At 42.1% G+C, this 13,946-nt stretch overlaps 1 protein-coding gene across 1 annotated transcript in view; it reads left to right on the forward strand.

Moving 5' to 3' along the window:
- The first annotated feature begins 1,255 nt into the window (after window positions 1-1,255).
- The window catches only part of DRC8 (dynein regulatory complex subunit 8), a 36,704-nt gene continuing 24,013 nt past the window's right edge, over window positions 1,256-13,946 (forward strand). The window contains exon 1 of the mRNA XM_087828958.1: window positions 1,256-1,355. Within this exon, the coding sequence (XP_087685084.1) occupies window positions 1,331-1,355 (25 nt within the window). The 5' untranslated portion in view covers window positions 1,256-1,330. The remainder of the gene's footprint in view (window positions 1,356-13,946) is intronic.

The raw sequence follows: 13,946 nt of genomic DNA on the forward strand, positions 1-13,946 counted from the left end.
TGCTAATGATTCCTTTCTCATATTTTGGGGTGTTATGAACTTACTGTACACAATTGTATTCACTTTCTCTAAGTATCTCTCTTCTAATATGAGCCACTTTGTGATGATTCCATCATTTATATTCAAAGACAATGCTGATCACAGTATCTTATATATAAAAAATTACATAGTTTTAATAAAGAATTGTAATAGTTTGCTTTAGGGTTTACTGAGTGATTGCAGAACCAGAATTAATAAAAGGAGCGTAAAAACTGAAAATCATTGAATACCAGGAACTTGCATTTGGAGGGCCTCTTAAATGTACAGTTAACAGTTTTAAACTGTTTTTACTTAACATCATTTAAGTCAGTACACATACGCGCTTAAGATCATCTAAGATTAGTTTTAAAAATGCATATTCGCTTGACCCTCATCATCAGATATATTACTCAAAAGTCACTTTAAAAAGAAACTACTTTTGTACAGGGGAGGTAGCCTTAAAATGAGACCAAAATTGAACATCATGCTCCAGCCGCCACGCTTCAGACCAGCGGCGTCTACAACTTTGCACAGTAAGCGGGGCCGGGTCCAGGCTCCCCACCAAGAGCCCTCAGGGCCCCTAACGCGGGTCCCGACCGGGCGCGTCCCGCCGCGATGAGAACCTTCCGTTTCGTATCCTAATCGCAGCGCCCGCGCCGCTGCCGCACGCGCTCCCGCAGCTGCCGCGCGGCCCGGGGACGGCGGCCTCGCGGCTCCGGCGGCTCCGGCCCCCGCCGGCCCGTTAGCTCCGTTCTGCGCTGCGCCGTGGCCGGGCCTGCGGGCGGGCGGCGAGCCCGGCACCGAGCAAACGGGGCGACAGGCCTCCGCCCGCGCCGGGGAGGTGGCGGGGCTGCGGTTGTCGCGCTCACCCCCTCGGGCGCCGAGCGCCGCACCCAGCCCTCCGGCTGCGTTTCCAAACACGCATTAAAAAAATAATAAAAAATCGGGCAACGCCACGTCGCCCCAACAGGAGGGCACCGACGTCCCCGCAGGGGCCAGGGCTCCGGGAAAGGCGGCGCGCGGCGCTTTGTGAATCACCCGGCGAGGCGAGCGGGGCTCGGGCCGGCTCCGGAGGGAAGGGGCAGCCGGGGTCACGGGCCGCGGGGCTGGGCTTCAGTTCTCGCGGGAACGAGAGGGTCGCGGCGGGGAGGGGGCAGGGCGCACGCTCGGAGCCGCTCCGGCCCCCTAAGCCCCTCGCGCCCAGGGGCTCCCCTCCCTCCGGGTTCCGAGTCGCCGCGGGGGCCGAAGGGGGCAAGGACGCCGCGTCCTAGGGTGGCGACGGGCGTCTCCCGGGCGACCGGCCGCGCACAAGATGGCGGACGATAAGGAGAGCACAGGTAGGAGGCCGCCCGCGCCGCCCGCCGCGACCCCTGCCGCGCTGAGGCGCCGGGGGGGCCGGTCACCCCCCCGCCCGGAGCCCGCGCCGCTGGGAGGGGGAGACTGCGGAAGGGGCCGCCCGGGCCGCCCTGCAGGGGACGCCGCCCGCCGCGCGGCGCCCAGGCCCCGCCCCGCCCCGCCCGCGCGGCCCGCCTCCCTCCCGGGCTTCTCGGGCCTCCCTCGGGACCGCGCCTCGGCTGCCGCGTGGGTTGCGGCCCAGGCGCGGGCCGGGGACGCCCCGATGGCGCCCTTGTTCAGGCCGCGGGGACCCCGCCTCCAGACCCTCGCCCGGGCTCTCGGGCCACGCGGGCCGCTGCCTGGGCTGTGGGCGCCTGGCCGGCCGGGGGGGGACGGGTCTGCGCCGGCAGCTGGCGGGTCCCCCGGGGCCGCGCCGCCACCCCGCCCGGCGCGGGCGGGGGCTTCCGCGGCCACCATTTTGGCTCCTGGTTGGGGACATGGGAGGACGGCCCCGAGGTCACAGTCGTCCCCTCCGCCCCTGCAGCCTCCGAGGTGTCCGCTCGATGGCCGGTGCTGCGCCACACATCTGGTATTTTGTCTCGTAACACAAAACAAAACACAATCTTAATAAAGACGAAAGAGCGAACCGGAGCGGGGGCGCGCACGAGCGCGGGCACGGGCAGGGCCTCTCCGGCGCGGGCGCGGGCACGGCCGGCGCGGAGGGACCGGGCGGCCGGGCCGCGGTCGCCGCAGCTGGAGGGTGGGCGTGTTTCCTCCGTGGAGGGAGAAGCGATGATCCAGGTTTATTTGCGAGACCTTGACGTTGTTTTCAGTCAGCAGCGTGATTGAAAACCCGATCCCTGGTTGCCATCCTGTTGCTCAAAAACAATAGGCTGGTTATGTTTGGTAATGGACCGACTTATCGCCAAAGCTACATCAAGAAAGCCGTAAACGGTGGAGATAAACATTTTAGAGAGGAAAATAATATTCCGCATTTGTTTCCTTCCTTGAGTGCTTAGAACACTACACCAGCACACCATTTTTCTCAGCATGGAGCCAAGCGTGTCAGGTTTCCAACTAATATTTACGAGTGAAGACGCTAGTTCTGAAATAGTCACTTGTTATGGTGACCACAGAAAAGCCAGCGGAGAAACACGTGAAATTGTGCCAAAGATCTAGCCGTTGGTAACAGACTTCTTAAAATGGTACCGTTAGTCTGAAAAGTCAGAATTATTTCATAGATGTTACCTTTCCTAAAATGTCCTTATAATTTTATTGTGCTGCTTTAAAGTTTAAGATACATCCTAAGAAAATTATATATTTTTAAAGACTATTTTTAAACTTTCCCAGAAAACCAAATGACTTAATTTTTATTAAATTCTCACAAAAACAGAGAAATCATTAGATAAATGAACAAGTTAGTTGTGGATTTTAAAATTTAATTTTCAAGATTTGGTCAGCATGAGGAAATGCACTGGATTAAGCTGCACATACAAATTTTTTTTTTTTTTTACTTTTAAAAATAGATTGATAGCTTTTCTGATTTTCCAGTTTTCAAAAATATTTTTCTATTTAAAATAAGTTGGAGGAGGAAACATTTCTTTCCATATAAGAAGTAATGACTTAAAAAACTGGATGTCAGATGGGTGCAAGATTTATTGGGAAGATCACTTAGTAAGTTATGTCATGTCTAATTGCTGGGATGTAGACCTGAAACTAATCATATAATATATGTCAACTGTAATTGAAAAATAAAACATGATTTTAAAAAAAGCTGGATGTTATTCATTCAGTTGGTTCAGATATAATGCCTATCAGATGGAACTTACGAGGATACAAAGTTCCCAAGAAAGGTGAGATCACTAAGGGAAGTAAGACATCACAAATGGGAGGGAATGATTAAGGGCTGAGCAGCCTGTGCGCCAGATGCTGTGCCTGGTGTGTTATTATCTCCTCCTGATCTGTGCATAGTGGCCTGGGCATCACTGGAAGCTTATCAGAAATGAAGAATCTCAGTCATTAGCCTTCACCTGCTGAATCTGAGTCTGCATTTTAACAGATCTGCAAGTGATTCATACGCACATTAAAGTTTGAGAAGCGCTGTTATATGGTATATCTCATTTATTCTTAACAATTTTATGAGTCAACTATAATGCAATTTGAAGAGCGTAATAAAGTATGAAAATAAATAAAAGATGAAATAAAAGTATGTTGTCTGAGAATAAACTAGGGACTCATTTGGTGATATCATCTTTGTACGGGTATTCCACTCTTACATTTGATTTTCAGCTCTGAAGGTTTAGAAATTACATGTAATCAATTCATCAGAATTGCTCAGGTTTGGGGATTCACTCAGGCTAACTAAACTTATGGACAGGGATGTGCAAACCTGGGTAATGATTTATTAACGTAAATAGGGTATGTTGATACATTGATCAGAAAGCTGATATCTGCAATGTAATATAAAGTTTGGGGGAGGATGAATCTATATTTCAAAAGTTGCTTGATGAGCATGGACTCACACAAAAGAAAGGCCAATTTTGGAGGATATATACATGACTGTATAAGCTCCAGAGGGTGGGGACCATTTTCTGATCTGTTATCCTGAGTGTTTTGCAGAGTACCCAGCACATGGTTGGAACTCAGTATTTGTTGAATTTAGATCATTTGAATTAATTAAAGATGTTTAAATTTTATTTCTTTTTAAAAAAAACCTGTTTTTATTGATTTCAGAGAGAGGAAGGGAGAGGGAGAGAGATAGAAACATCAGTGACGAGATAGAGTCATCGATCGGCTGCCTCCAGCATGCCCCCCGCTGGGGATTGAGCCCGAAGCCGGACTAGGAATTGGACTGAAATTTCCTGGATCATAGGTCGATGCTCAACCGCTGAGCCACACCAGCTGGTCGAAAACTTAAATTTACTTCCTCTAATTCAGAATTAATAAAATTTAGAGAAAAACTGGACTTAAATTTATCTTGATTAATCTGTAAAAAGTTGACAAAAATTCCTTATTTAAAAAAATCAAATTAACAGTGTGATACCACTTCACACCCATTAGATTGGCTACTATAAAAAGAAGTGTTGGTGAGGATGTGGAGAAATGGGACCCCTTGTATATTATTGATGGGAATCTAAAATGGTGCAGCTTGGCCGGTGTGGCTTGGTTGGAGTGTCTTCCCATACACCAAAAGGTGGCAGATTTGATTCCCAGTGAGGGCAAATACCCAGGTTTCAGTTCGATCCCTGATCAGGGAGCATGCAGGTGGTAGCTGATTAATGTTTCTCTCTCACATCAATGCTTCTCTCTCTCAAATCAATAAAATCAATAAAATGGTGCAGCTGCTATGAAAAATAGTATGGCAGTTCCAAAAATAAAAATAAAAAAATCATATATTGAATTGGTATATGATTCAGCAATTTCACATTTGGGTTTATACCCAAAATAATTGAAATCAAGAACTTGGAGCGATATTTGTACACCCAAAGTTCATAGTAGCATTATTCATAATAACCAAAAGGTTATTGATGGACTCAAGTGTCCATCAATGGATGAATAGATAAAATGCATTTTATGCATTTTATATATGCATTTTATACATAAAAAGGAAGGAAATTCTGATATTTGCTACCACAAGGATGAACCATGAAGAAATTATGCTAAGTGAATTTAACCAGTCATAAACAGACAAGCACTATATAATTTCACTTATATGAGGTACCTGGAGTAGTCAGATTCATAGGAACAGAAAGTAGAATGGCAGTTGCCAGGGGAAGGGGAAAAGGGAAGTTGTTATTTAATAAGTATAGAGTTTTGGTTTTGCAAGATGAAAAGGGTTCTGAAGATTGGTTGTGCAACAATGTGAATGTACTTAATAGCACTGAACTGTACACTTAAAAACGGTTAAGATGGTTAATTTTTTGTTACGTCTATTTTATCACAATTAAAAAAAATCAAATGGAAATGTTGAGCATATCCAAAATGAAAACAAAATGGGTACTTTTTTCGGGATTACAGAAATAAAGGAATGAATTTGACATAGCCCCTGTATCAGAGAACTATTGTTTTGAAACCAGTTACCCCCAAACCTAACAGCTTAAAACAACAAACACTTATTATCTCATACTATTTCCAGATGTAGCTGTATTGGGTGATTCTGGCTTAAGAGTCTCTCACAAATCTGGGCTCACCCACATGGCTGTTGGCAGGGGGCCTCCGTTCCTTACTGGTTGTTGGCTGGAGGCCTCGGTTTCTTGATACACAGATTCTCCATAGGCCATTTGAGTGTCCTTACAACATGGCATCTGGCATCCCCAAGAGCACAATATCTTGTAGAACCTAATCTCAGAAGTGACATACTGTTATTTTTGCCATAGTCTATTGATGACATAAACTTACTCGGGTATAATATTGGAGGTGACTGTACAAAGGTGTGAATACCAAGAGGTGGGAGTCATTGGGGACCATCTTGAGCTGGCTACCGCAGTTTTCCCTCTGGCCCTCAGTGATTTACATCCCTCCCACATATACAGCACACTCACCCTTTTCCAAGGCCCACCAAAGTCTCATTCCATTATAGCATCAGCTGGAAGTCCCGAGTGTCATATCTAAATTAAGCCCAGATGTGGATGAGTTTCCTTAGCTGTAGTTACAAGTACAGCTTCTTGAGTACACTTTCTCTCAAACTGTAGACATAGGAACTAAAGAGACAAATTACTTGCCACCCAGCATGCAATGGGGGGAAAGGTAAAGATTAACCTCCATGTACACTTCTATTGAAAAAGGGGGAAAACAGGACACACACAGGAGTCACTGGTCCATAAAATCCAGTTGGGCAAATATTGGAAGGTTCTTGATTAGGACTTGGTCCTACTGTCCCAAAATGATTCTAGGTGGCTTTTAGTTCTGCCCCCTGGCTCTTGGTTCTACCCTCTGTGTCACCTTCCTTTTTATGAGAGAGAGTACATGTTTTCAGCTAAGCTGTCTTCTAAACCTGTTTACTACCAATAGAGTTTTTGGGAGCCCAATTTTTTTCCTTTTTCCTTTTGTACTGTCTGTACCCTCTTTCGGTCCTACGCTGGAGGTGCAGATACTCATTTAACATCTTCATGGGTTTCCTATGAATCTTACTGTCTACTAGACAAAAGCTACATACACAAATTTATTTGAGATATGCCATTCTCTACTTTGGGCTTTTGCTGAGACCCTGTTGTTTGATTGAAAGGATCTCTGAGGCACATGCTTGAACTCCTGAGGTTCTTTTGGTAGTTTGAGTGGTTCCCTGAGACACCATATTTGAACTTTCTGAGGTCTTAACAAAGGATTTTACAGCCACACATTTTGTTTCATGTTTAAATTGTGTTTTCCTGCCAGAGCCCTAAATTTAATTTTTGCCCAGAAGCCATTTCTTATCTTAGCATCTGTGCCATTTGGAGAGGCAGGTAATTTCATAACTAGCAATTCATGGCTCCTTTTCATTTAACAATCTTTCATTTAGATGATCTTTCTCCTTTTTTTTATACTATGCAGCCAGAAGGAACCAAGGTGCACCTTTAATAGTTTTCCTAGCAATTTCTTTATCTAGACCACTTAGTTCATCAGGAATATTTTCTACTTTCCATGATAATAGCATTTTTTTTCTGCAATTCATAAAAAGGATCCCCTTCACAGTTTGCAATGTGATTTTCCTCATTTTTTTTTAAGCTCTTACCGCCTACTCAGAGGCCAGCACTTACTATCTAAACCTGTCCCACATTTTAAAGCATTTGTTATGGCAGCATCTCACTTTGAGGTACCAATATTCTGTGTCATCTATTATTACTATTATCTAATTGGCATATCGTTACTTTTGCCATATTGTATTGGTCACACCATCAGCCCTGGTATAATGGGAAAGGAGCTAAAATGTGTGTGAAAACCAAGAGCAGGAGTCATTGGGAGCCCTCTGGAGGTTGTTTGCCATGTTCCTGCCTTTAAGAATTTAATCGCTAGTGAGCGTTTATCAGTGCCTGCAGGCTCTAAGCGCTGGGTTAGACTGCCACATGTTCATTGGGCAGTTACGGGCCTGAAAAGAGCTGCTACCCCCAATTGAAGCTTAAAGAGAGCAAGTAACTTGTCAAGAATTCACCAGAGAACACAGAGTTGAATATAAATTTGGGAAAAAAGACTTAGGGGTCCAGGCCTTAGGTAAAAGAGTGGGGAAATATTCTATAGGATTATTGCCTTTGTGTTTAAATATGACTTTTCTTCAGTGTACTTATGCTCAGCAGTAGCTTGGACATCTCTGGCCATTGATTTTATTTGCTTTACTGTCTACCTCCTATAGCTCTGACCTCTTTCACCTGTCCTTTCTCTTCCTCCCAGTGACTTTGTTCTCACTACTTGTATGGAGTCCGTTGGTCCCTGAGACTTATTCTAATGTAAATAAACTACTTTACAAATACTCTTTTTATAGAGCACCTCTCATCTCTTTTTCTTAACTCAGTCTCTGCTTTTTCTCTGGCATACCGCTTCTTTTGGTGCTATTTCCAGGAACGGCTATTCAGTTCTCCCACGCCTTTTTACCTTCGAGTGCCAAGTTGAATCAGCCTACTTCTGATTCCAAATTATTGCTCTTTCATTCTTATATAAAAATTCTTCCTTTGAAATTTGTTCCTTTTACTCGCCTGTTCTCTTTATCACCATTTCCCTTCTGCTTACTGATTGCTGACCAGCCTTTGGCATTTATCAGTTGTCTGTCCATTCCAAATTCCATCATCGTTCTGGCTTACTCCAGTGACTAGGTAGGCCCCTCATCCAACACGCCAGTTTCATAATTCTTCATTCTTTTCAACTTCAGTGACCTTCATTTCCATTCTTTTTCAACATCTTACTCCCATGGCTAGATCCTGTGAGACACTTTGAAATCTTTACTCTCTTATACTATGGACTGACCACAATCTCCCAGATTTCCTGTGGTGCTCTGCTTCCTTACGTATAAAATACCTGCTGTTGGATCTTATCAGGACCCCTAGTTTCTTTGATCCTTCCATCCCTTTCCCCCTCCCAATTTACCAGTTAAATAAAACAGATTCTGTCTAATGTAAGTAGAAAAGGAATTTATTAGAAGGTAGCAGGGAGCTCACAAAGTGAACAGGGAATCTGGAGAATGAGCTTGGATAACCAGCAAGAGCCAAGGAGGTTCAGCAGCCTGTGCTACAGCTAAGGTCAGACTGCAAGGACAGGTTGGTTAATTTTCCACTGCTGGCACCGCTGCCCTTGAACCCTGCTACTAAATTCTTGCTGTTATTGCTTTTGCCATCCCCATATGTAATTTAAAAACTGTCCCTACTTTTTGCATTAGCTCCTTACAATTCAAAATCCTGCACAAAAACATTTGGCCCAGGTTGAGCCTGGGTCACATTCCTTTTCCTTTGCTATCAGAAGATCTATCCTCTTTGCCTTATTTAGTGAGATGCCATTGTATTCAGCTAGTGTACACAACGGGGATTCCCTCAAAATAGGAAGTGTGTTTGGATCCTGGTCGCCCAAAAGACTATGAAGGAAAAGGAGAGGAAGAAGAGGGGGAAGAGGAGAGGAAGCTGAAGGGGAAGTGGGAAAAGGAGGCAGAGGAGGAGGGGAAGCAGAGGAGAGGGGGTCGGAGGAGGAGGGGGGCAGAGGCATCCACCAAGGTCTACTTCAGCCTCCTATGGGCTTGGGGACAAGGGGAGCCTGCTTAAAGCCGCCTGATCCTCAAGGGATGACCTTGTACTAAATGGTAAGCGTTGTTCCGGGGCTCCCTCTGTTGCCTCTGCCTTTAAATGTGTCTTCATCAACACTCCCCTTTCCTGCCTGCCTTCAGTTATTTTAATAGAAGAGCTGCTCCTTCTCTTGTTCAAGGCTCATTTTCTCGTTTGTATTCATGAACTCACCCACTTTTGTCTTCTCCAGGACTTGCCTTCATTAATTAAGCCTTTCATCTCTTTAGTTAAGTTTATTTATTAATATCTCTTTTATGTCAGACGTTGTTCAATGCCACGGATGTAAAAATGAACTTGATATAGCTTTGAAGGACTTAATATTTAGTGGGGGAAAACAGACACAAATAACTGATTGCAATGCAATGATTTGATTACAATAAAAATTACTCGTGTGAGTTTTTGAATATCTTATTTTCCATTAGAATGTCAGCACAGCAGTTTTGTGCCTACTGCGTCTTCAGTGTCTGGTACATCACAGGTGTTCAATGAATATTATTACTACTGCATGGACAAAGAGAAGGAAGCTCAGGGTGCTGAGTAAGCACAGAGGACGAGCCCTTGGTCCAGCCTGGAGAATGAGGGAAGGCAGATTGGGGTGTGGGTGGCTGGAGGCTTAGTGGAAGAGAGGCAGGAATAGCTTAAAGGTTTAGAAGCCAGCAGGAAAAAAATGAGGGGAGAGTACCGGCTTGAGAGAGGAGCATGAACAAAGGCGGGGAGTGGGGGGAAGGTGGATGGTTTGAGAGGTTAAAACAGAGTTATTAACAGCTAACATCTACTGAATATTTACATACATAGTTAGCATGTGTTTACATACATACTATAAGAATTTTATATACATTTTCTCATTGAATACTTACAGTGTTCTGTGAGTAAGGTATTATTCCCATTTTAGAAGAGGAAAGGATCTTTGACCCTTAGGGAAGGTAAATAACTTGCCCAAGCCCACTTAGTCTGTAAAGGTGAGGGCAGGGATTTGTTTTGGGTTGTTTCTGGCTGCAAAGCCTGATGTTCTTTGAAACTACCCTGTGATATTAATGTAGTGATTCCCAAATTTGCCACTCATTAAACCCCTGAGGTACTTTGTAAAAATACAGATTCCTGGCCCTATCCAGGATACCCAAACAGAATATCCAGGGGCAGAGCTTATAGATTTGTATTTTTAACAGGCTCTTGGGCGATTCTCAGACAACTGGCCTGGTAGTGGTTCTCTCACCTTTGAGAATCACTGCAGGTGGTGTCAACAGCAAGGCAGGAATATCTGACTGGGTCAAGTATGTTTTCCTATGTGTTGCTAAGGTCCTTTGACTTCATCCTGTAGGTGATGGAGAGTTTCAAGCTGGAAATTGATGTAATCAGATATGCTTTCACCACATTACCCTGTGTCTTCTCCAGGGTCATCTTTCATTCAATAAATATTTATCGAATGTTATTTGCAAGCATGGCCATTTCTCAGATTTTGGGTTGAAATATTAGTACCTGGGATCTAAGAAGGGTATCTAGAGGAGTAAAGAGAATCGACCAGTGGTGGAGAAATCAGTCAACAAAGTCTGAACGTACTAGCCTGTTTTAGAACTGGTGGCATGAAGAGATGGCCCACAGGCTATTACAAGCCAAAGGACCCTCCATCTGAAGATAGATGAAGGAAGGGTCTGATGGAAACTTAGTTTGCTTTTGGATAGTTTGAGTTTGAGGAGGTGAAATATGTAGTAGAAATATGGTCCTGTCGCTTTGGTGAGAAAGGGCTTAAAGCTAGACAAATAGATTTGGTAGTCCACAGCATGGAGTGTTAAGACTACGGGAGTGCATAATTTATGCGTTAAATTCATGAAATGGTTTTGTAATAATTTGTATATTTGTACTTGTTTATATCTTAAAAATAAATTCTTCCAATAAAGGATTTTAGTTTATTATAACGTATTAAAATTTAAAATTACACAAGGATTCAATTTGACTTTTTGGTTTGGATCATAATCATATGAAAACCTCTCAAATGGTTGTATTTTTCTAGAATAAAAAAGTGCTATCTCTTGTATATTTTATATGTTTTCATATGTTTTCTATTCAAGCTCTATGTCCTCATTTTAGTTTTTCTGTTCACTGTAGTTCCCTCCCTCCCTTCCTTCCTTTTTTTTTTGCTTTATCTTCCACTAAGTTGTCTCTAAAAAAGAATGAAAATCAATCTAATTCTGTTCATTAAAGTTGTTTTGGGTCATTTTTTACTGTTTTTTTATTTGTTTGCTTTTTGTTGTTTTGAAATGTTCCCTGAAACTGGGTAAGCAGAAATGTAATAGAGTAAGACTTACTGGTTAGAACCCTTCGTTCGGTATTATTGCATGACCTATACTTTTTAAGACCCCATAGTGGGAAGAAGTTAAAAATAGTCTATAAAACTGATTATAGTAGGAGCAATTATCTTCAGTAGGAAACAAAAATTTGGGATCCCTGAGACCTATTTTATTATGTGCTATATATTTAATGTAAAATGAGACCATTCTTTGTATTTTTTATAACTACTGTATATACAGATAATATGAAGCTTATAAATATCAACATTTCAAAGATTCATAACTTTTTAATGATGAATTATAGATATAGCAATCTTAAATGCCAAGTTTATTATATATGTTTATATATGTATTTATAATCTAAGCAATTTTTAAAGAGCAGTTAGAAGCAGAGTATAATGTAGTTAAAAGAACAGAATCTTTGAAACCATACAGACTTGAGCTTGAATCTTCAGTTTGCCATTTACTACTTAGTTATTCTCAAGTCATTTATTTAACTTTCTAGGCTTCAAAAACCAATGCCTAATCCAGATAATTTTTGTGAGAAATAACAATAGCGGCTCACATCTAGTGACCCTGTGTGCCAGGGTCTCTACATACATTGTTTCCTTCATCCTTATTGCAGCCTTGGAAGGTAGCTATTATTATTGCTATTATTATTATTAGCATCTCAACTTTATAGGAGAGGAAACTGAGACTTAGGGACATTTGGTAATTTGCTGAAATTAGTAAGAGCTTCAGGATCAAGCCAATTTTGCTTGACTCCAGAACTTTTAGCTTTTAAGTAGTATCATGCATGTAAAACACTTAATCTGGCATATAGTATATATGCATAAAATTTCTTTGTTTAAACCTGTTTCCCACACCCATCATGGAGATAAAGTTAATAGGCCCATCTTTCACATTTTAGGTTACAATGCAAAAGCAATCTCCAAACAAATTCCCAATTCCACATAATAAAAATAGCTTATGTTTTTGAGTAATTACTCTGAGCCAAGCATTTTCCATATAATATTTAATGTCCACAATTGCCCTAGCTTTCTTATAGCTACTTCTCGTTATAAGGAGTTAAGGAGCCCGGCTGGCGTGGCTCAGTGGTTGAGTGCTGACCCATGCACCAGGAGGCCGCCGGTTCGATTCCAGTTCAGACTGGGCACATGCCCAGGTTGCAGGCTCAATCTTCAGCTGGGGGCGTGCAGGAAGCAGCCATTCTCATTAACGTTTCTATCTGTCTCTCCCTCTCCTTTCCACTCTCTCTAAAATCAATAAAAACATGTTTTTTTAAAAATACAAAAAACTGTCTTATTTGAAAAAAAGGAGTTAAGGAGCAAAAACTTGAACTTTCCTCATGCTTTTTTGTTTTTCCCCCTGAAACTGCATTGTAATACAATTTTGCTTTTTATTATTTTGAACTATTTTTTAAGGAAGAGAAAAAAAATTGATCAAGTTAATATAAAGGATATCATTTTTAAAAGCACACTTAAGAATTAGTATCTAGTAACCACCCATGAGAATGCATGGGGAATGGAGGGCACACAACAATCACATTGTTCCTGTTTAACACAAAAAATACTTCTAAGATTCTTATTTTATCAGCATTGATAAACCTTGTCAGTATACAACATATTTTAAAATATACAAGCTAGTCTGAAATGAGGTATATATTACAGTGGTTCTACTATAAAAATGTGCTTGTTAACTAGTATTTCCGGTATTATTTCACCATCTGACCATCTTGTAAAGTGCTGCTTTCCACATATGGTCATTTCACTCTTTGCTAAATGGGCACTCTATAAAAAGAAACATTTTCTAGAACACCTGCTGAACATGACATTTCTGTGAAAATAAAGGTATTATTGCTAATATTTTCCTCCAAGCTTGGCAAAATTGCATATACTTTACTGAAAACCTACATACTATATTATTTAATTTTTGAGATAATATTTCTGATTTTGAATTAGATATAACCATGAGTTAAATAGAATTACTTGGATTATCAACCAACCAGTTTCTCATATATATTAAGGTTATAGTTTAAACATGTTCTCTAACAAGAAATTGATTAATTTCCAGAGCACAATGATGAATTATGGCTTTATTTACATTTCTGTTAACATGAGTAATCAAGAGTTAAGTTTATTTACTTATTTTTTTAAGTATATCTTTATTGATTTCAGACAGAAGAAGGGAGAGGGAGAGAGAGTTAGAAACATCAATGATGAGAGAGTCATTGATCAGCTGCCCCCTGTGTGCCCCCTACCTGCAACCCAGGCATGTGCCCTGACCAGGAATCAAACCCCGATCTCCTAGATCGATGCTCAACTGCTGAGCCACACCAGCCAGGCAAGAGTTAAGTTTAAATAAGACTGTGCCTTGTGAAGGGTAACTGAGTACGGACCTTTAAAACACATTTTTAAGACCTCAGCAACACATTTTTTATTTGTGGTGGCCATAGTCAATACAATGATTTTTAGGAACAAAAGTGATTAGTCTTTACAATAGAGAGCAATAAACTAAACCCTGATCCATGACCACATAAGCATGTTTCAGAGGGGATCTTTTCCATTAG

This window comes from Miniopterus natalensis, chromosome 21 (assembly GCF_054644295.1).
Source record: "Miniopterus natalensis isolate mMinNat1 chromosome 21, mMinNat1.hap1, whole genome shotgun sequence".
In the NCBI taxonomy this organism is placed as follows: Eukaryota; Metazoa; Chordata; class Mammalia; order Chiroptera; family Miniopteridae; genus Miniopterus; species Miniopterus natalensis.